This window comes from Amblyomma americanum, chromosome 3, assembly GCF_052857255.1.
Source record: "Amblyomma americanum isolate KBUSLIRL-KWMA chromosome 3, ASM5285725v1, whole genome shotgun sequence".
Taxonomy (NCBI): domain Eukaryota; kingdom Metazoa; phylum Arthropoda; class Arachnida; order Ixodida; family Ixodidae; genus Amblyomma; species Amblyomma americanum.
This window is the reverse complement of record NC_135499.1, coordinates 99919673-99940253: the sequence shown is the minus strand read 5'-3', so window position 1 is coordinate 99940253 and position 20581 is coordinate 99919673. Positions and strand designations below refer to the sequence as shown.

Sequence of the window (20581 nt, the reverse complement as noted above, 5' to 3'; positions counted from 1 at the left end):
AGTAGGTCATTCGAAAGCAAGCACAACATCCTTCGCGAATAAAAAAAAATAGCTGTGGTTTAGCTCTGGTTAAACCTGGAGTGACGCGATAGCTACATCTGGCCGAGTGAACGGCAAAGTCTGCCTTTCGCTGGTCCGTGTCGCTGCGCGTTCCTTCTTCATCTTCTCCCTTGACGTGGATTCACTCTCTCCCGCTCTCCACTCCCCCCACCCGCGCGCCGCGCCACCGGCAGCTGCTCCGCACCACGTGACAAGCCACGGCGCCGCCACGGATCTCAAGGTCGGCCAAGCAGCTCAAGGGTTGTCAAGCTGAAGACTCGAAGGAGTGCTAGCGCAGTGGAGCTATCGCTACAATCAGCTCAGAGAAGCTCGCAAAAGAAAAGGCGAGAAGCAAGGCCTTGTGCTTGAAAGTTTTCTAGGTAAGGACACGCAATCAAGGTGACTGCTCAGGAAAGTTGTCGAAGATAGAGGTGCGTGGCAAAGGATTGTGACAGCTTTCGTGCAAAAGAACCTAAACAAGCTGCCAGTATAAGACTCTCTTCCTAGTCCGTAATTCGAAGGGGGGTTATTTTCGACAGGCTGAGCAGAAAGTGTCTTGCTTGTCCATAGATGCCAGACTTAATCTACAATGTACCACGGGAACAAGTGCTTGATGTTGTGGAAAAAGCTATAGCTCAGTATGGAGCAGTGACATTCACGATTGAAAGTGGGGTGAGTACCTCGGCTTTTGTGGCTCTCATTGCGACATACATTTTTTTCCCTCTTCACTAAATTTACAAGTGAAGGACTTGCCTAGAGAGATGGAATATGTATGGGCAGTTCCATAGCGCCAGTGCTCTGCGACCTGTACTTAGCTACAGGAGACGGACTGCTCACTGACACCGTGAAGCCGTTTGGCATGTCGAAATGTTTCAAATATGTAGACGATTTCCTAATTTGCGCTAGTGAAGGAAGCCTAACAGAAGAATTTGTACACAGCATGATGGACGAATTTTGAAAATTGCATACTGGACTCAATATCACGCACGAAGCTCTAAAGGAAGGCAGTCTGCAATACCTGGACATTTGCATGTCAGAAGGGCCTTACGTATGTTGGTGTTCCAAATCTATAGGTGAAAACGAACTTTTTGAAATCAATGCAGCGCACTCGAAGCTTGAGAAGCGCGGCATTGCGATGTGTTTCGCTAATTCAGTGAGAGTCCCGTCATCACAAAGTCAGCGATGGCATCAACCTCCAAGCTGATCTGCTGAAAGCAACAGTTTATACCGCACAAATGCTTGTATCAGTGAATGGTGGTGTCTTTAAGACAGCCGTAAATGAAAAACAAAGGAATAAGAAAGAATGAGACAAGATAGGCGGCCAGTGGTGTTGCCTCACATGCACGTAATCTCCCAATGCTAAAGAAAGTTGCCGAACGACATTATCTGGCAGGAGTGTTTTCTGCCCCAAATAATTTCAATGGTTTGTGTGCAACGATAAACAGCTCGAAAGCAACAAGTCGTGAGAGCACATGTGATATAAAGCACGGGAAAAAAGTTCGTGCTTTGCACTTCCGGAGTAACGCATAAAATACCGCTGTCATGTGGCCGGGCATACGTCGGCCAGAGGGACGATGCATGCCTGATTGAGAAGCACCGGGAGCATCGCAGGTTATCCGGTTTGTTAACAGCGCCAGCCAACCTTGCCACACTTTGCTCTTGGTGCGACAGTTGCAAGCTGCTGTTCGATAACACCACTGTCATTCTTCGGCTGCAGGATAAGATGAAAAGAGAGTTGTTTGCAGCCTATTGCATGGTCAGAAAATGAAGGCACGTGCATAAGTGATCCGCATACCCAACAATTCTGGACACCAGTATTTTTGAGCGGAAAACCCTTATGAACGCAAGTGTTTTTTGCAAATGTAAGTTTTAGCTATAACAATCAATACTGCGCAGATCACCGGACGGGAGGTTTGCATTTTTATTAACGATTTTCGTCTTGCCAAAAACATTAGATCGATTGAAACATTTTGAAAGATTTTGCTATTATCAGAACAATGGACCATCACCGTCAATATTTCCGTAAGTGTATCTTATAATTTTTCAATTTTAAAAATTGTTGAGCAAGAATGTTGAGCATATCAGTCGCGTTGGCGAAGGGAGTGTAAAATCTAGACCCTCCGTGCATGCCCATCAACCACAGACGAAAAGAAGCTAAGCACCCTTAGAGCACCATTTTTATGAGTTTTTTTGATTTTCTTTATCGCTTTAATAGTTTATATAAAATGAATTTCCTGCGCAATAAAACCAGTTGATAGTTTTACGTCCTTTCTCTGCGTTGTTCTTCATGGGTCCGGTGTTGTTCATCTCCACGAGTAGCACACTACTGACGTTAGCCTTTGCAAGCCAACTAGGTTGATTTGCAGCTTTATTAAGAACAATATGGAGACCATATGGAATACACGGAATCGAAATGGACAATACGAGTTACGCACAGAGAAGCATGTTCTCATATCGAAATTACACAGAAAATATACGGAAACGTAGCGGAAGCCATTACAAAGAAAATATGAAGAACATATTGATTTCTTTACAATAAATACTCCGTACTGTAAAATCTCGGCATTACCAAAATTATGTATGGGCGGTTCAGGGAATGTTGTGAATTCTCTTCTTCACCAGCCTAGGGCACGGTGCATTGCCATTTTTATCCGTCTCTTATCCGGAATGTCACTTGCCCTGAGACTATCGAAAAAACATAGCACAGAAGTTGAAAGAAATGCCGAGACATATAGGACTACGAGCTCTTCGGCAAAATGCTTCCGGATTTCGCTTTTTCTTTCTTTCAGATTTCCAACCTCTCTGTAGGCTTCTACTAAAGACGTATGTCCACAGATATCCTGGGCGGAGAGAGGCAGCCGACCGGGCGCTGGTATATATACGAGCCCAGTCTACTTGAGCGCTAAGAAACAGCACGAACATCGCTCTCGGATATCAGGAACTGCGAAGCCGCCGAGTGGTCAGAAACATGAAGGCCCTGGTGAGATCAATTTCTGAACATTTTGGCGCCTTTTTTCTTCACAAGCTCATTAGAGAGCTTCACCTACACAAGCAGGAGGCATGGCTTAGATAGCGCATACGCAAAACTCTCTCAGCTTCAGGCCTTACGGCGGATTCTATGAACAGAAAGCTCAAAAACTGGCATATGGAAATTCTTCCCACAACACAAAAACGAGCAAGTAATAGAAGGACGCGTGCAGTCTTTGAAATCTTTTTGCTGCGCTAAAGCAGCAGCATTATATCAGCTTGTTACAACAGAACCTGTAGTTATTATAATAAAGACACGCCACCTTGATGCTTAAGAAGTATACCATTCCTGTTTGATGCTACCACAGAGCAATTGCACTCATTGTAAATTTTGTTCGGAACTAGTGTTCCCAAACAATATGTTCAGTCTCTGACGCAATACATTGTTGCCGCGCGTAACGCGCCCCTTAAAGCAATTCTTCACTGCACTGATTAGAAAACGACTAATTCGCGCCTTGCACTGCCCTATTTTGTGCTTGATCTAGGAACAGAACAAAGACATTCATAATTCAGAAATTAGCTTTAGTAGCGAACATATATTTCCCCGAAAAAGATTTTGACAATGTGGATCACTGATGTTATTTGTTAAAAGCCGTCTTGAAGATGGAAAGCAATAATAAAATTTTCCAAATGAACATTTTCTAAATAACGGTCCAATCAGGATGCTCTTCCCGGTGAACCTATTTCAAATTTTGCAGTAATGAAACAAACTTCAATGTACTACACCGCGAAAACAAAAAAAGTTATCATTTTTATCATTTCCTACCTTACTTCAGCGTTCTTTTTAAGACTATTGCACCATCTGCGGTTTATAAGCGATAGACAACATAACGGAAACCTTCCAACGAAAGACAATCCTTACCACGTTCTTCCCATTCATTACCTCTCCTACCTAATAACTGGTGCAAACGCACATACCAATGGACGCTTCACTGGAACCGCGTTGTGTTGTGAAGGCAAAAGTTGAATACTACTAGTCGCCGGCGTCATCTGATCGAAATATCCAACAACCTTATAGGCAAGGACAAATGTCTTTTTGTCTGCATGCAGCTTCTTTAGCAAGGCCCCTGATTAGCTTGCACTTGCTTATCGTGTTTAGTTAAGCAGTGTTCAGTTAAAAGAAGCTTTAATTTGTGAGCAATTGCTGAAACTGAAAATAATTTTAATACTAAATCGCCAGATAAGTGCATGTGTCCGTAGTTGAACATAGTCGTGCCCCACAAATACGAGCGCTGTTAATATAAACGACTAGAATTATGGGAAATTATTTTGGAGACCAAATTTTCTCAATGCACTTGCGCCTCGTTAATATGGAAACTCGCTATACGGACAATGTACAGGGCGAAAATACACAGAGCCCATAGGTGTCCATGCATTTCTGTCGCGAGAATAATGTCAGGAATGAGAACAAAATCGCGACTGCCCTAATGAGATATTTCTGTGCCTTTATTCTGAAAGCAGCGAACCAACCAAGAGCAAAGCGGAAGTGCACATTTCGCCTATGTGATGGCCCTTTCTTGTGCGTTTTTGCTTCAGAGTTCCAATACGCCCTGTTGACGTATTGCAAGAATTGATGAGAAGATAACTCTGTAGCCTCTGCTGCGTTGCCAGCCGCGTTTTGCAGCTGTCAGCTACTCAGTTATGCAGATATAAACATACTAGCGGTTCATGATGGTATCAATAGTTGTAGTAGAAGATAAGCAATCATACCATGAGACATCATCACGCATTTCATGCACAAACAGGGCCTTCTAACTGCACCTCATTATTTAAAAATTGATAATTACAAAGAACTACCAAGTTTTCGTCTGATTTGTACTGCGCAGTAGCACAGTACAACGCCTCTGTGTGCAGTAACAGAACTTGATCACAGTGTTTTTATTTCAAATTTTTTTACCACTCGGTATTACATACGACTCGCCTTAAGGACAGTTTTGCTCAAGAACGAAGGTGTCCATATTAACAAAGGGTGTGAGTGTACTGGACTTTCATCAGTTATTCAAAAAACTCTTCTGCTCCGCATTATGCAATACAATGCGCAGAACTCAAACCATGTCAAAAAGAGACTTGTGCTTCACCAGCAAGCTCCCCATTAGTGTACTAGTGGAGCTAAAGCATAATGCATGATATTTGCTTCTATTTTCCAGTTGCCACTGCTTGCCCTTTGTCTTATGGTTGGTGCTGCCACGGCTGGTTACGGCTATGGTGGCTACGGTGGATACGGTGGATACGGCGGTTACGGAGGATACGGCCATGGTGGTTACGGCGGCTATGGGGGATATGGCGGCTACGGGGGTTACGGTGGCTACGGAGGTTACGGAGGCTATGGAGGATACGGTCATGGAGGCTATGGCGGTTATGAAGGATACGGCCATGGCGGCTACGGTGGTTATGGCGGATATGGACACGGTAGCTATGGTGGTTACGGACATGGGTACAAAGTTATCAGCTACGGACATGGACATGGTTATCACGGTCAGTTGTGCCAAGACATTGCCATTAGTGGTGAAATAAATGTTGTTGTCGCTTTCTCATGTGCTTCTCAGACTTTCACTTTTCTGCTGTCTCAGAATAATAACGACGAGTGTGATAAACAAAGGCTGCTTTTGCATTAATGCAAGAGTGGCCTTAGAAAGTACAGGTATTTTTTCGCCCAGTTCCTGCTCCTAGTTGTTTCCATGTAAAACCTCATTTTTTTCAATATTATGATCTTGCTAAGGAAGAATTAATACACTAACTTCTTTGTCTGTCTTTTCTGTTAATAACTGGCGAGTCCTTCGGTGCTCTAAACGTCAGCACGACTTGGCATTCAAGAGCAATGAACATGCAGTTAAAGCATTTGTGGCGCTGTGCATACCTCCAGATATTTTTGCAGCTGGCCAATATTATTCCTTCCTGTGGAGATTTTAATTTTAACAGCGCCGGAAGATTGGTCGAAATTGCTTACTAGAGTTGCTTAAGCCTTGAGTAAGTAACACACAAAGAAGAATTTCAGCGTCAAAACATTTTTATGTTCGAACCCTGCTTTTCAAGTGATTTGCTGTTGAAAAGAACGAGAGTTCTCTCGCACTTAACAGTAGTATTTACTTGAGCATTTAGTGTTCTATCAGCAGGAAAAATGCACCTTAAAAGCTGTTTCTTTAGGCGTATTGTGCAAGTTGGCACGGGAAAGTTGGGGCAACATCATAAAAACGAGAGGTCGCAGCGGCAGGTCAGTGGTTATGGCGCTCGGCTCGTGACCCGAAATACGTGGGTTCAATCCCGGCCGCTGCGGTCGCATTTCCATAGAGGCGAAATGCTCTAGGCTCGTGCACTGTGCGATGTCAGTGCACGTGAAAGAACCCCAGGTGGGCGAAATTATCCGGAGGCCTCCACTAACTTCAAACATGCATTTCTGTTTAGGTGTCATATTTTTCTTGCAGAGCGAAGAATTCTTGAAGTATGCGTTCCTGTGGCGTTAGCTTTTTGTGTAAATATGTCAGTCGGAAGTCACATAACGCAGGGAAGCTGTGCCATTGCAGCCTAATGGGGTATGAACAGTGCGACAAGCGTACAGTACTCACGGATTGAAATAGGACATTCGGAGCGCTAGCCTTGCAGTGCCACGCAGGCATGTGGTAAACCACAGGCCGGCTGATTGGCTACTGGAAGGAACAATTCTGCTTTGTAGATGTTCTCCCTCTCACGCCATACCACAATGCACCACCTTGGTTCCATGAGCGTCTACGGGCGGCGCTCCATGAAGCGACGGCCACGCGCTCCGAATGTCCTATTTCAATCCGTGAGTACTGTACATCAAGTCTCACAATGATTACGTACCGTTGTTTGCGATACCCGCTCACCGTCCGACAGTCGCGCGTGACTGCGCGTTCTCTCCCTACGCCCAAGTTATGCAGCCACAAAAAAAACGAAAAATTGTCGCTGTCGCTCCCTCTTCAGTGAAAAATTCGACCGCCGCATAATACTTGACGCCGCGCGTCGCTCAAGGGAGTGCCATCTTATGACATCTAGTGCAGTGTGACACGATATCGCATGGCAGAGGATACAAGTATGATCCGCACTAAGTAGCTAGAAGAGTGGCATAGCATGATGCGCGTAACATTGTTTTAACGCCATTGACAAGTCACAGTAAATCTTATTGCAAAATGAACATTATTTTCACTCTTTAACCTCTGCACTTGGATATATTTAACTAATATCAGTGCGCGTACAAGAACGTCGTTTAATCACTTGCTCAGCTGTGCAGACGGCACGTGGCCATGTAGTGGTCGCCTATAACAGGGCATCGAATTGGCATTAGTACTTTTAAACAACGCGTGTAGAATATATTCTCAGATTGGCACTTCGCCAGAAGTGAAGAAAATTTTCTACGGGGGTTGCTGTGGTACAAGTCTTTTTCAACTGTGTTTCGTCTAGTTTCGCTCTAAATTGGGAGTCACGGGCGGCTCTCGAGGTGTGCATGCAATGAAAGTGAATATGTTTCAAGGTGTTTTGGAAAAAATTGAATCCTACAACATACATATACAGAGCCGAAACACGGTGTAAGATGTAGGTGGGCAACCGGTGGAATTCGTGCGATCTTCGTTGGTCTTGGACAGACAGAGAAGCGTAGACCATTTTGCTGGGATGGAATGACCAGATTTGCGATTTCGCTCTAACACAGCCGTAAATAAGTAGCACACGAATTCTGCTTTCCGCTGACCAAGAATGCATTTAAAGCGCACTCGCAACGTTTCGCCGGGCCGCTTTTCCGGAAGGCATAAGGAGGACCACTTTTTCTCAGTCAGTACTCCCAGCCTCGATAAACTCCTCGGAAAAGTTCCCGTCACGAAACCAGCGTCAAGATTCGGCGAGGGAAGGCTTTTCGCCAACATTTTATGCATGACATACAAAGAAAAGCTAACTTCCGAAGAAAAAGAGCAAATAGGTTTACTGTGATCTAATGGCTCGTCTAGAAGCAACTACATTCTGCCCTGAAGTATGAGCTCTATAGCTTTCACTAATTTTCTGAGCGGAAATGCGATGACTTCATTGTTCTTAATTCGCATTTAAAGCCCTGTGTACATGTTGCAAAAGCACGACGGCACGTATTGCACACAGTCAATAATACTTCAGCTGAATTATAATAATAAATTAAATAGCACGAATTGTTAGATGAAGCTGGTGCGCGGGAGGCAAATTCTTGAAGTTCAATAAAGCTTCTTTTTCTGGGCGAGTTTGTTCATTTTACTTGAGCGTATGCTTGTTGAGCGTAGTGCTTGTCCCGTTCACCTTCTGTCCCTTGTCTATTTTTTGTCGCGCTACAAGCATCTCCTCGAGTAAATTCCTGAAGTCAAAGCGCGCAACTTGTCGGCTAAATGATCAGACACTTACAGGATATCGCCCTAATATTGCGGTGGTATTTGCAGAGGTGGGCGATAAACACTTTTAGAAACCGTACCAAATGCAAATAGTCTAGGTGCATTCCCAATTCGAATACGAATCATCATCATCATAAGCATGACCACGCCCACTGCAGGGCAAATTCCTCTCCTATGTCTCTCCACTTAACCCTGTCGTTTCCCAGTTCCGGCCACTGTATCCCCGCTAACCTCTTAATCTCATCCGCCTAACAAAATTTCGGCCACCACGTGTTGCGCTTGACTTCTCTTGGAATCCACTCCGTAACCCTTAAGAACCAGTGGTTATGCCCTGCCCTAGCCCATTTCTGAGATTCTTCGAAAACGGGAGAGAAGAAAAGGAAGACGACGCTGCTCGATCTGTTGTCACCTCAGCTCAGTAATTTTGCCTTGTTTTCTAGTTATTAACTAGGTTATTTCCATCCTTGGAAGACGGCCGCGTCTTTAAGGCGGTACTGTCCCTACGGGAAGGGTACGGCAGCTCCGGCGCCGGTATCCTTAAAGGGACAGCGCCATCCGAAGGAGCCCAGTGGGGCGGAGGCGGCCATGGCATCACATGGCGGGGATCTGCCAGTCATCAGGTACGTCTAGCAGTGCAGTGCGTCATCATCGCTCAGTGGGGACGACTCAACTATCGTCGCCTCTGACGAGGAAGTGGCTGACATGGCGGAAATGGACAACGATGGCTTCAAAGTGGTGAGTCATCGGAAGCACCGGACAGTCGGCATCCCAGTGATAGTTCAGCCAAAAGAGAAAGGAGTTGACTTCAGAGAGTGGAACCCTATCAGGCTGTTCGATGATATTAAAGTGCTACTGGGATCTGCTCCGATTCGCAGTCGCTTCACAACGCAAGGAGCTCTTCAACTAGATATCTCATAAGAAGAGCAAGTAGACACTCTTCTGCGGTGCTCTCAGATCGGTGGCATACGAGTTCAAGCCCGGTTGCCACACTCCTACATGACTAACACATGTGTTATAAGGGGAGTACCAGTGTGGTATTCGGAAAGTGCCCTTCTTGACTACTTGAAACCGCAAGGAGTTCTGCACGTGCGACGGTTAATGCGCCGGGTGGAGCCTGGAGAACAACAATGGGCAGCGAAGCCTACAAACTCTATTGTGCTAACGTTTGCTCTTAACACCGAGCGCCCTGGAATAATTGACCTTGGTTTCACCAAACATGCAGTCCACGAGTTCGTTGAAACTCCTCCCCGGTGCTTCAGGTGCCAACGCTTTGGACATGTAGCGAGAGTTTGCAACAAAGATCAACGTTGCAAGCGGTGTGGTGGTGGCCATGATTACAAAGAGTGCAAGGCAGATTTGGCTTGCGCTAATTGTGGAGGTGACCATCCAGCGAGTTTCAGTGGCTGCACATTCCGTTTAAGCGCCTTACACCATCGCAAGTCCTTCTTTAGTGGCCCCAAACCACAACCTACTGAGAAGCCGATACATGGAAGTGAAGAGTTCCCTGCGCTCGACTCGCAAGCTCGGGACGTGGTAGCAAGCGACGTCGTTGCACAACCTGATCCGAGCAAGTCGGCAACGGCCTCCGAGGGTGAGTTGGCTGTTCGATCTGCTTCTGCAAAAAGTGTCCATGTTCCTCCGCGACCAGATCACAGCAAGACTCGACAACATGGAGGACATCCCCTTGCCTTAAAACAGATGCAGACACCAGCTACCGTGGCGAAGAGTGGGTCCCAGTCCCCGTCTTTTGTCGAAGTGGTGCGCCAGTGCGTGCAGCAAAATAAGGAGCTCAAAAGCCGGAATCTCTCCGACCTTCTACGCGTTTTGTTTGATGTCCTGCGTTCATTTAGCCAAGCGATGCAGCCTGGCACTTTGAAGAACTTTATACAGCTGGTGCTTTCCATTGAGACCTTGATCACCGCCTTCGCAGAGAACTTCAACTCCTAGATGGCTAGTTTTCTTCAACCTGTTGCAACTAAAAACCATAGAAAAGTGCCGTTTATCATGCAATGGAACTGCGCTGGGATTATAAGTCGATTAGCAGAACTAAAATTGTTCTTGAAAGAGAACTGTGTTCCAGTACTGGCCCTCTCGGAGGCTGGCTTGCCAAGCGGGAGGTCTTTGCCGGGATACGTCGCCCACAAGAATTGCAGCATCGTCTTTTCCCGCAGGAAGTGCCGCCCTTTACATACGAAGGGAGGTTCCTCATGTGGCTTTGAACGTCACCGATCTTTGCACCGACAGTATTGAGGTAGTGGCTGTGAGGATTCGGCTCGCCTTCCGAACTCTGTCCATTGCATCAGTATACGTGTCCCCGCTGAAGAAGGTCGATATGGCTTTGTTTCTCCAGCAACTTTGTGACCGCTGCCCAGCACCCAGAATCATCTGCGGCGACTTCAACGCCCACCACCCTGCCTGGGGTGACAGGAACACAGATCCTCGCGGACGCCAACTTGTAGAAGTCATCGACAGTTTGGACCTGTGCGTGGCCAATGACGGAAGTCCCACTTTCTTTCGGCCTCCAACCTCACCCACATCTATAGACCTAACCTTACATTCACCTGACGTCCGTGTGCAGTGGTCAACTAGAGCTGACCGAATGGGAAGTGATCACTACCCGATATTTGTGTTTACTGCCTACTTCCATCTACGTGGCCCTAAAATTTGCCATGTTGTTAATTGGAACAAATACAGGGAGCACTTAGCCTGTGTTTCCGGTGATGTGACAGACAAAATGATTTATGCTAAGATGGCTGCTACCACGGCGCTCAAGCTACCTGATCATTTTCCGACTCCGGATTTAAAACTCAGGAACCTCTGCGCAGCGCGCAGAAGGGCGGAGCGACAACTGTTGCGGAAGAAGGACGACAGAGCCTTGAAGACAACTTTCAACAGGCTCAACTCTGCCATTAGACGTCATGCGAACAAGCTCTGTAGGTCCCAGTGGGCATCCTTTTGCGCTAGTTTGACTGTTTTCTCACCGATAATCGAATATTTGGCGTGTCGTTGGCAGTCTTGCTAGTGGCTCTCGTCCGAGTAAACCTTTCGAGCCGCTTGCATTGCGCACGCAGAAACATCTCGTGTGCTTGGCAGAGGAATTTGCGGATGCATTTGTAAATTCCAGACCAGGCATTCATCCCTGCTCTCTACCTGCTACGTCTCCGTCTGTTATGGACGCCCCGTTCACACTTCGAGAACTACAGACAGCGCTCCGCAGCCTGCGGCGTCGCTGTGCACCAGGTCTTGACGGCATTACCAATCAAATGTTACTGAACCTGCCTCTGGAACACCGGAAGATGCTCCTAACCTATCTCAATCGAGTGTGGAAGTCTGGTGACGTTCCCCCTTCATGGAAGGTGGCTTGTGTAGTCCCACTGCTGAAAGCCAGCAAATAGATGACAGACGCGGCCTCGTATCGTCCTGTATCGCTGATGTCGTGTGTGGCTAAGCTCATGGAGAAGATGGCAAGTAAGCGTTTGTCTTGGCGGCTTGAGGATAGAAGGGCACTACCAACATGCATGACTGGATTCCGCACAGGTTTAAGCGCGCAAGATAGCGTCCTGGACTTGATAAGCCACATTGAACATCAGAGTGCTTTTGGACTTTCAACACTAGCTATTTTACTAGACGTATCAAAGGCTTATAATAGCGTCCTCCAGAGCTCAATACTGAATAGTCTGCAGGTCATAGGCGTACAGGGCTATCTTCTGCGATTCATTCGCTCATTTCTCAGTGATCGTAAATTTAGAGTGCGGTTAGGCAGTACAATGAGCTCCGAAAGGGCGGTATCGCGAGGGGTACCTCAAGGTAGTGTCCTGTCCCCAATGCTCTTTAATGTTGTCATGGCTGGTCTTCCAGCAAAAGTGCAAAAACATTGTAGGCATGTCCATATGTCGATATATGCAGACGACATTTGTCTTTGGTTAACCGGATATCAACACAAACGCTTAGCTCTATCAGCGCGACAGGCTGTGCTTTCAGTTAAAAGTTACCTTCAAGGTGTTGGGTTGACTCTCTCGGTAGAAAAATCTGGCTTCGTCCTGTTTCCAGGTAGGGGACGACGGTATGCGCGGCTGAGCATAGACCTTGATCAGTCTTGCCTTCGTCAGGTTAACCACATACGTTTTTTGGGCGTCACTATTGACTCACGTCTACAGTGGCGACGAGCTGTGGACTCGATTGTGGCTTCACTATCTTCGCGTCTCAATGTGCTTCGTAGAGTTGCTAGTGAGCAATGGGGAAACCATCCTGCTTCAATGATCAGGCTTCACGATGCCCTGGTGACAAGCCGCATAATGTACCAGCTCCCTTTAATTTCCCCCTCGGTATCGCAGCTGGAACGCCTTGAGGTTTTGCACAGAATGGGACTAAGGAGGGCTCTCGGCGTTCCGCAGGCTGCTCCAAACAATGCAGTACTGTATGAGTCTCAATCGAAACCTCTTCGGCTAGCCGCTTCACAAAGACTTTTGCTGCAAATTGGCCGCCTCAGAGAGACTGTTGCCGGGAGAGCGCTTCTACAGCGCCTTCGAAAGAGATCTGAGTCCCGGGCGTACTTGGCTTTAAATACTCTTCGTTCTCTGGGTCTCGACCTTCGAGTTCGACCTAAGACGTTGAAGCCACCTTGGTTCTTTCCGAGCCTCGATTGTTCCTTGACAATTCCCCACGTTCGCGCCAAGCGGAATTCTCCTTCAGCGGCAATGCGTTCGCTCGTACTGGAACATCTTGAGACCGAATATGCCAGTCATCTTCAAATTTTTACAGACGGCTCTGTGGACAAGGTCAGATGATCTAGTGCAGCTGCTTTTCATATTCCGTCTTTGAAATATGATTGGTCTGTTCGTTTTACTAAAGTCGTGTCCTCCACAATGGCCGAAAGCGTTGCCATTGAGGCAGCTCTAAAGAAGCTACGGTGTTGTACGCCTCAACCTACTGTCATAATTACGGATTCAAAATCTGCCCTTCAAAGTTTAGAGTACGGGTTCCCCACTGATGCCTTGAGTCTTAGATCCCTACGTTTGGTGCAGAATCTCCATAGCAAAGGCTTCTCTATACGTTTTTAATGGGTGCCCTCGCACATAGGTGTCTTAGGCAACGAGATAGCAGACACCCTCGCCCATACAGCTCTCTCCGGGATTCCAGTACATAGAGTCCCTCATGAAGTCAAGCAAATGTTCAGAGATGTGGTGTTGTGCCACTTCAGTTCTTTGTGGAGCTCTCCTCATCAGCCATGTGTGGCCAAGGGTCTCAAAAGGTACCAAGCCACTTTGCTGCACCGCGTTCGCACGGATTCTGCTCGTACGCCGGCGTTGATGTATAAGACTGGCCTAGCGTTGTCACCATTGTGTTCAACGTGTGGTGTGTGTGGTGACATAGAACATTACATCTTGTGCTGTACATTGCACAACGCGGAACGGGCTGTGTTATTCGGATCTCTCAAGAAGGCAGGAGTTCCTCACAGTTCTCTTCAGGACATTGTTTTCCCGCGCGGGAGCCAGTCGAGTAGAAGGGATGCTTCTCGCCTTCTTCTACTTTACCTGTAGGACACGGATTTGGCCTCCACATGGTGACCTCAGGAGTGTCTATTTGGGTTTTTGCGGACAGTGTTTCTGTGAATTCTATTTAAGTGTCGCTACGGTGGAGCAATTGCCGGCAGCAACTGCAAGGCTAATCCCACCGGTAGCTTACAACCACACAGCTCAACTCAAAGCCCATTTCTTTCTCTTCATTTCGAATAGGATGCCATTAATTCGCGTTTGGTCCCTAACCTACTCAGGCCCCCTCCGGTCTCTTAAGGTTACATCTATCATTTTTCTTTCCATAGCTGCCTGCGTTATTTTTAAGTTAAGCTGAACCCTTTTCGTTAGTCTACACATTACTGCCCAATAGGTGAGTACTAGTTTCGTTAGTCTCCACGTTACTGCCCAATAGGTGAGTACTAGTAAGATACAGCTGTTGTACACTTTTCTCTTGAGGGATATTGGTAAACTACCGTTCATGATATGAGAGAATCTGCCGTATGCGCTCCACCCAATTCTTATCTTTATAGTTATTTCCCTTTCATGATCTGGACCAGCTGTCCCAACCTGCCCTAAGTAGTATTCTTTACCATTTCCTGCGCCTCGTCGCGAATTGTGAACTGCTGTTACCTTGCGAGACTGAAGAGCTTTACTTTTGTTTTTTGGATGTTCATTTTTAAACCCTCTGTTCTGCTCTGCCTGTCTAAAACATTGATCATGAATTGCAGTTCACCTCCAGAGTGATTTAGGAAGGTAATGACATCAGCGAATTGTAGAATATTTAGGTATCCTCGATTAACTCTTATCCCCAACAGTTCCCAGTCAAGACCTCGGAACACCTGCTGTAAGCAAGCGGTGAAAAGCATTGGCGAGATCGTGTCTCCCCGCCTGACGCCTTTCCTTATTGTAATTTTATTGCTGACTTTATGGATGACTGTGGCATGAAGGCAGGGCTTGCTAAATCCGGCTTATCCTTGTCGAGGCGCCCAATCTTAAAAACCATATGCACGAGCATTACAAACGCTGCCACATGATTGGACCGCGTCTCGACGCTGAACCCTCCTTCGCGCGCAGAACGGCCCCGGCAGAATTCTGCAATATGTCTGATTCGGCCGTTTTTGAAAGTCGTCGACGATAACCACAACGCGCTTTAGTCGAACTGCATGCTGCTTATTCAAAGACCATTCGAGACCTTGATAACCTATAGCCAGCGCTGGTAGTCTTGCCGCTTCCCTTGTGTTGTCCCACGTTCACGCTGTTTCACTGCGCATGCCAATAGCATTTATCCCTAGCTGGTGAATACCTCAACAGCACAACTGCACCTAAAAGGCTCACCTTTGTCGCGGTAACATTCTTTTGCCACCGAAGCTTCCAGCATCGAGGAGAATCCTGGCCTCTAAAGCATGTGTAAAGTTCTTGGCCTGGAGATTCGACCACTGAACGCACCTACGAATGAAATGGGTTTCGAATTCCCGTCACGTGTCTGCCAAGACATGAACAGACAGGTGAGATTCAGCGCGCCTTTTCTTTACGAGTCCATGAAACATGCTTGAGTGTTACGCACGCAGAGGCAGCTTACGTCGCTTGACGCCCAGTTAGAAATACTGGCATTATAAAAGACCCTCCGCACCGCACGGATTTCGACTTTCAGAAAAGACTCACGCAGGTGCATGCATTTTAAACGGGGCATCAGAAGGCACTGAACGACGAGTTTCTTTGAAGGCCTTCTTACAAGCAAAACGTGACGCTGAGTCTCCTATGTCCTAATCATTCGAACAGTAAAAAGGAACCAGTCCCCCGAATACTTCTGCCTTGAGAGCGTTAAAACATACGCGGTTTTATTAAGCGATGCATGTTCGCGTTATTCAGCCGCAAAACTCAAAAACATACAGGCCTGTATTAGCTACTTACTTGCGGCGAACACCTGCGGCACAAACAATGGCGACACCGAAACGGTGCCTTAAGAAGCGGAAGACGGATCGGGATGACTACACGAACACAGCACATTTCAGGTTTAGATCGAATGAAGTCAGCGGTGCGTCCATTTTGTTTCCATCCTGTAAGTCGTTTTTAAATGCTTCAATTCCACTCAAATGTAGCGAAAGCGTTCATTAAGTAGAGTGGGCAGTAAAAAAAAAGGAACAGCGCAAGCGACCGACGACCAGAAGGGCAGAATCGCACCTCACGGCGCTGCGGTTTCTGAACACCAGGTCGTTCTCACGTTTGCAGCAGGGGGGGACAGAAAGCAAGCTTTGTCATTGGCGCCGCTTCTCTAGCGCCGAAATATCAATGCGCTGTTTCAGGCGTTGGCCAGCCACACTTGGCTCTGCATATGTCCTTTTCTTTTTAGCGCTGCCGTCGTGGGGAGCGATAGTTTCATTTTTATTATTGTTTTATTCTACGGATGCCTTTCACCAGAAAGTAATAAAGAGAAAATAATTATTAGCAGGGTTCCTGCTTAACTTTCCTTAGACCATTATTTGAGAACTTTCTTTAGATTCTATCATTCGCCTACCTTATATGAGGAGCCTCCACGTTTACATATACTCAATGAAGCACTCAAGGCAGCTGTCTAGTTTAGAACCACTCTTAGCCACACCTTGAGTAAGGAGGCGCTCAAAGCGACGAAGAGGCGTTCATGCACGTCTGGTGTCCAGGACATGTATCTAATAATAGATACTTATCAGTCTAATCGGAAAAACATTAAGCGCACAAATATAACTGGTAATTTAATCTAAGGTACGGGCGCCTACCTGCGCTTGTCTTGCATTTTAGGAGTATGGTTTCGATGCTGTAGATAACTTGGAAGGAATACTTGTCTTGGAGACCTCGAACTGTTTACTGTGCAGCCAAGTTCAAGTGGTGCAGGTGTAACAATGCATGCTCGCACGTCAGCGTGGGAGATGGTTATGTGTACACATCGTCATGCTCTAACTCGGGTGCGCGAAAAAAAAGCCTGGCAATGTCGTTGAAAGTGCAGGCTGCGGATACAAAGTCTAGTGTGAGCGAATGCCACTCTCAGTTAGGGGCCGCAGTAGTCAACGGAGCCACCTTAATGCGAAAGAGCGGAGTTACTTGTTGTGCCGTGAAGCATGCGTTCTGGACAAGAAGTGAGGTAAGGAGGCACGACCGTAGCGTTGCACCGACCTAAAAAACAGCGCTCCAAGAGAATCCTCACTAAGGGCTCCTGAACAGTTTCGTGATCATCATCTCTGATGTATTCTTACCGCGCTTATGCAAATCTTTAAATTCGAACGATGGCGCGAAATGTCCCATTGAGAATGATCCGGGCCACCTTTGGTTGAGTAACGGCACACAGTGTTGCTTAAGTTCTAAATCGGTTCTTTTTTGAGCCATACGTATGAGGAAGTATTTTTAAACTTCGCTCGAAACCTGCCAGCACAGAGCGATCGCGGCAAGCTGGGGCCCAGTGATTTGATCCCGCGCCTCGGCTGCGAGAGGTGGCAGGTCCGAAACGCACCACCGGATGCCCCCAGAATGGGTACAGGCGCCCCCGACAAGGCGGCCGGTTCCATCAGGAGGTGCAGTCCTGGGGGAGGCTCCGTTGATCCTGCTGCGCTCTTCGGAGCGCAGACCGTGTTTCGAACAACAAGGTGAGAAGGTTGCTTCATACGTGTTCTTGCGCGCTCCAAGTGGTTGTATTGGTGCCTTGTCAGTGTCCCAGGAGGAAAGGCCAGGCCGCTAATGTAGGGAAGATGCGGTTGGTAAACGGTGAATGTGAGCCCGCTCTTGTAACGAAATGAGTGGTCGCCGTCCCGGAGCCTCTTCTAAAAAAGGGCCACAAGGGGACTTTTACCGCACGACACGCATTTACGGTTGTTTGACAGTGGAACGAATCACTGGCCCGTAAACGCAATGGTTTGGCGGAAGACCGTTTTCATAAGCACTTAACCTCACGAAAAGCCGAGCACCAGACAGGGGGATGTCTTCTACTCATTAAACAAACAGTGGGCACCCGGCGGCACTAGGCTCTGGTGATCAAACCCAGCACCTCCGCAATGCTAGGCAGATGCTCTACCTCAACGCGATCGCTTCGGTGCCCACCGCGCATGGAGTCCAAGCTGGCGTCTTTGTCCCGCGCTGACTCTGCTCACCTCAACGACGACGGTGTTCTCGCGACTCCGAAGCATCGACACTTCACATTGTGGGTACAAGCGAGAGCTCTGCGAGAAAATATGACGCCCATTCGTCTTCTTTCCGTTCATACAGTGATGATTGCTCCGCCAAGCCCGGACTATCGACAGGTGCCCATAACTTCTCAACGTCGCCAACAAGATTTGCTGCTTTTAGGAGCTTCACTGAAGGCACTGGGCAGGTTCCGAACGATTTCGTGACACCAGATGTGTTGCAGACATTTGTTTTCTGCAAACAGGCCCGGGGTCTACCTTGCCACGGTGCTCAGGGAGTATCGCGAAGCGCTGCGCACAATTAACTGATATTTTTCACTAACACGAAAGTTTAGCACGAAAAGTTCTGCAACTCTGAATACGCATTCCTGACATCTTAAAACTAAGAACGTATATTCTAGATTTTTAATTTTTGGAATTTTCTTGACTTGACGTAGTTTAATAATTTTGTGAATTTTTGTGCAACTGACTAAAAATGCGCACTATTTTTTTTCTTTCGTAAGTAATATTGTGTATTGTTTTCTTTACATGATTAAAAGGAAAATTTGGTTGGCTGTAGTATGAAGAGCTGCAATAAAAAATTTGAAATTTGTGGGTTAAAAAAAAGCTTAGGGACGCTACGCTGGAACTGCCTGTTCTCCCGCGGTAACGAAACAGTAAGGCACGTTTAAAAATTCACTGAAGGAAGACCACTCAGGCATTGAAAGTTTGAAAATTTGGCCCTTAAGCTGAAGAGTAGGAACACTCTGGTACTTCCGCTTTCGGCATGCTCTCGAGCCGCAGAGCCACGCGTTGCCATTATGACCACGCCGCAAAATCGGTCATTAGGAATAATCTTTGTTACTCCCCCATGTACCTATGCGGCCCCTGAAGTAGCAGCACTTATCTGTTCAGACCTACGCTCTTTCGAGAGATGAGAACCCCTGCTAATGGCGTGTACTGACAGCGAACTTCGTCACTTTTTGATCGGCAGCAATGAATAAGTTTGTTTTAAGCTGCACTGCTGCCAATTATCACCACGATGTGCCTGCTAATCGGACAGGAAGTTTATAGGTGACACGATAACCTAATCACAAAGAATATACGCTATGCCATGGAGACGCTACAATTATGTCACGGGCTGCATCCAGAAGATAAACCAAAATGGCATGTGTATACGACAACCATGAAAAAAAAGTTACGTAAGGAATAAAAAGACGAGGTGGTCAAGATCATCATCAATGAATCCAGACTCAATGAATGGACCTAATGATCGGCGTTTGACTCCTATTCATTACATAGTTTTCAGATCATGCTTCGGACAGTCTCTTTATTAAAGCTTTTGTATAAAGCGTACATCGCGTTTTTAGAACTTCGAAGTACTCTCCGAACGAATGTTGATGTTCTTAGTTCTTTGTATGCAATTTTCAAATAGACAGAGGTACAAAACCGGAGGTACAAAACAAGAGGTACGAAAGAGGAGGTACAAAACAAGATGCGCGCAGCAGCTCACGCAATTTTCCTGGGCTCGTTTCAATTCTGTTGTGAGGGCGATTCAGAGGTTGCGTTTCCACATTGCTGTGAAAAAGGCGTTCTCTCGCGCTTTAGAATACCTTTACAAGAGTGGCTTAACTTCTTGAAGCGGCAGAATAGGCAAAGAATCTGGCAGTTTCTTTCGCAGAACGTTTCACAAAACAGATCAAAAGTCGTTACCTTGATAAAGCGACTAAGAGCTGACGGTTGTACTTACATACACAGGTTGTCTCACAGCCTCCAAAGAATGAAATCACATGGAGTAAATGACCGCGGCTTGATTGCTCGGAAATCGGTTCACCGGGTCGATGTTTCTAGCTCTTACGTATCGCTTTTAGATTGCGAGGAGTAAGAGCCTCAATCCACTTCAGTTTAATATTCCCGGTCCGCTACTCTTAGTAACAGTTGTTGCAGAGCTTTTGTAAGCATTTAACGTAAGAAACGTACTCTGAATGGGGTTAAAGAAATAGACTAAATTTTAGTTACAAATAGCCACCGAAAGATATTCTTCCATCCATTTTCTGCTAGAAGACGTGCAAGAAAGAATCACACTTAGGATATGCATAAAAAATTTATTTTGTTTTTATAGAACGCAGAAGCAAGCATGACCTGCCTTCGGAACACGTTACGAAATTCTCCTGACGTGCACATGGTTTATTACTACTGCTCTGTAGCTATTCTGACGCGATGTATAGGTAGATTACTCCACCGTATTTTTGAGAACACATCAACTCGCTAGGTGTTTATATAAGTCCGGCTGTCTGCTCATGTAAGAATGAAAGAATGAGTGGGAATAGTCTGCTGTAGTTGATGAGTAGGCGTCTAGGCTGATATTGAACTGTTCGTTCACCTTCTTGGAAAGAAATTAGCTGCAAAGTTCCTAGTTGCTTGCGAACGCCGTGACGCGTTTGGGCCTCTGAAGGCCCTACACAATGCGACACGGCGTGTATTCATCACTTTGACGGGTGGGTGCGGAGAT

At 46.6% G+C, this 20581-nt stretch overlaps 1 protein-coding gene across 1 annotated transcript; it reads left to right on the top strand.

Moving 5' to 3' along the window:
- The first annotated feature begins 2844 nt into the window (after nucleotides 1-2844).
- LOC144123929 (uncharacterized) lies at nucleotides 2845-17560 on the top strand. Its single transcript, XM_077656640.1, has 3 exons — nucleotides 2845-3019; nucleotides 5214-5571; nucleotides 17343-17560. Exons 1-3 carry the CDS (start codon nucleotides 3008-3010, stop codon nucleotides 17558-17560), a joined length of 588 nt encoding a protein of 195 aa, XP_077512766.1. The 5' UTR covers nucleotides 2845-3007.
- Nucleotides 17561-20581: the final 3021 nt, after the last annotated feature.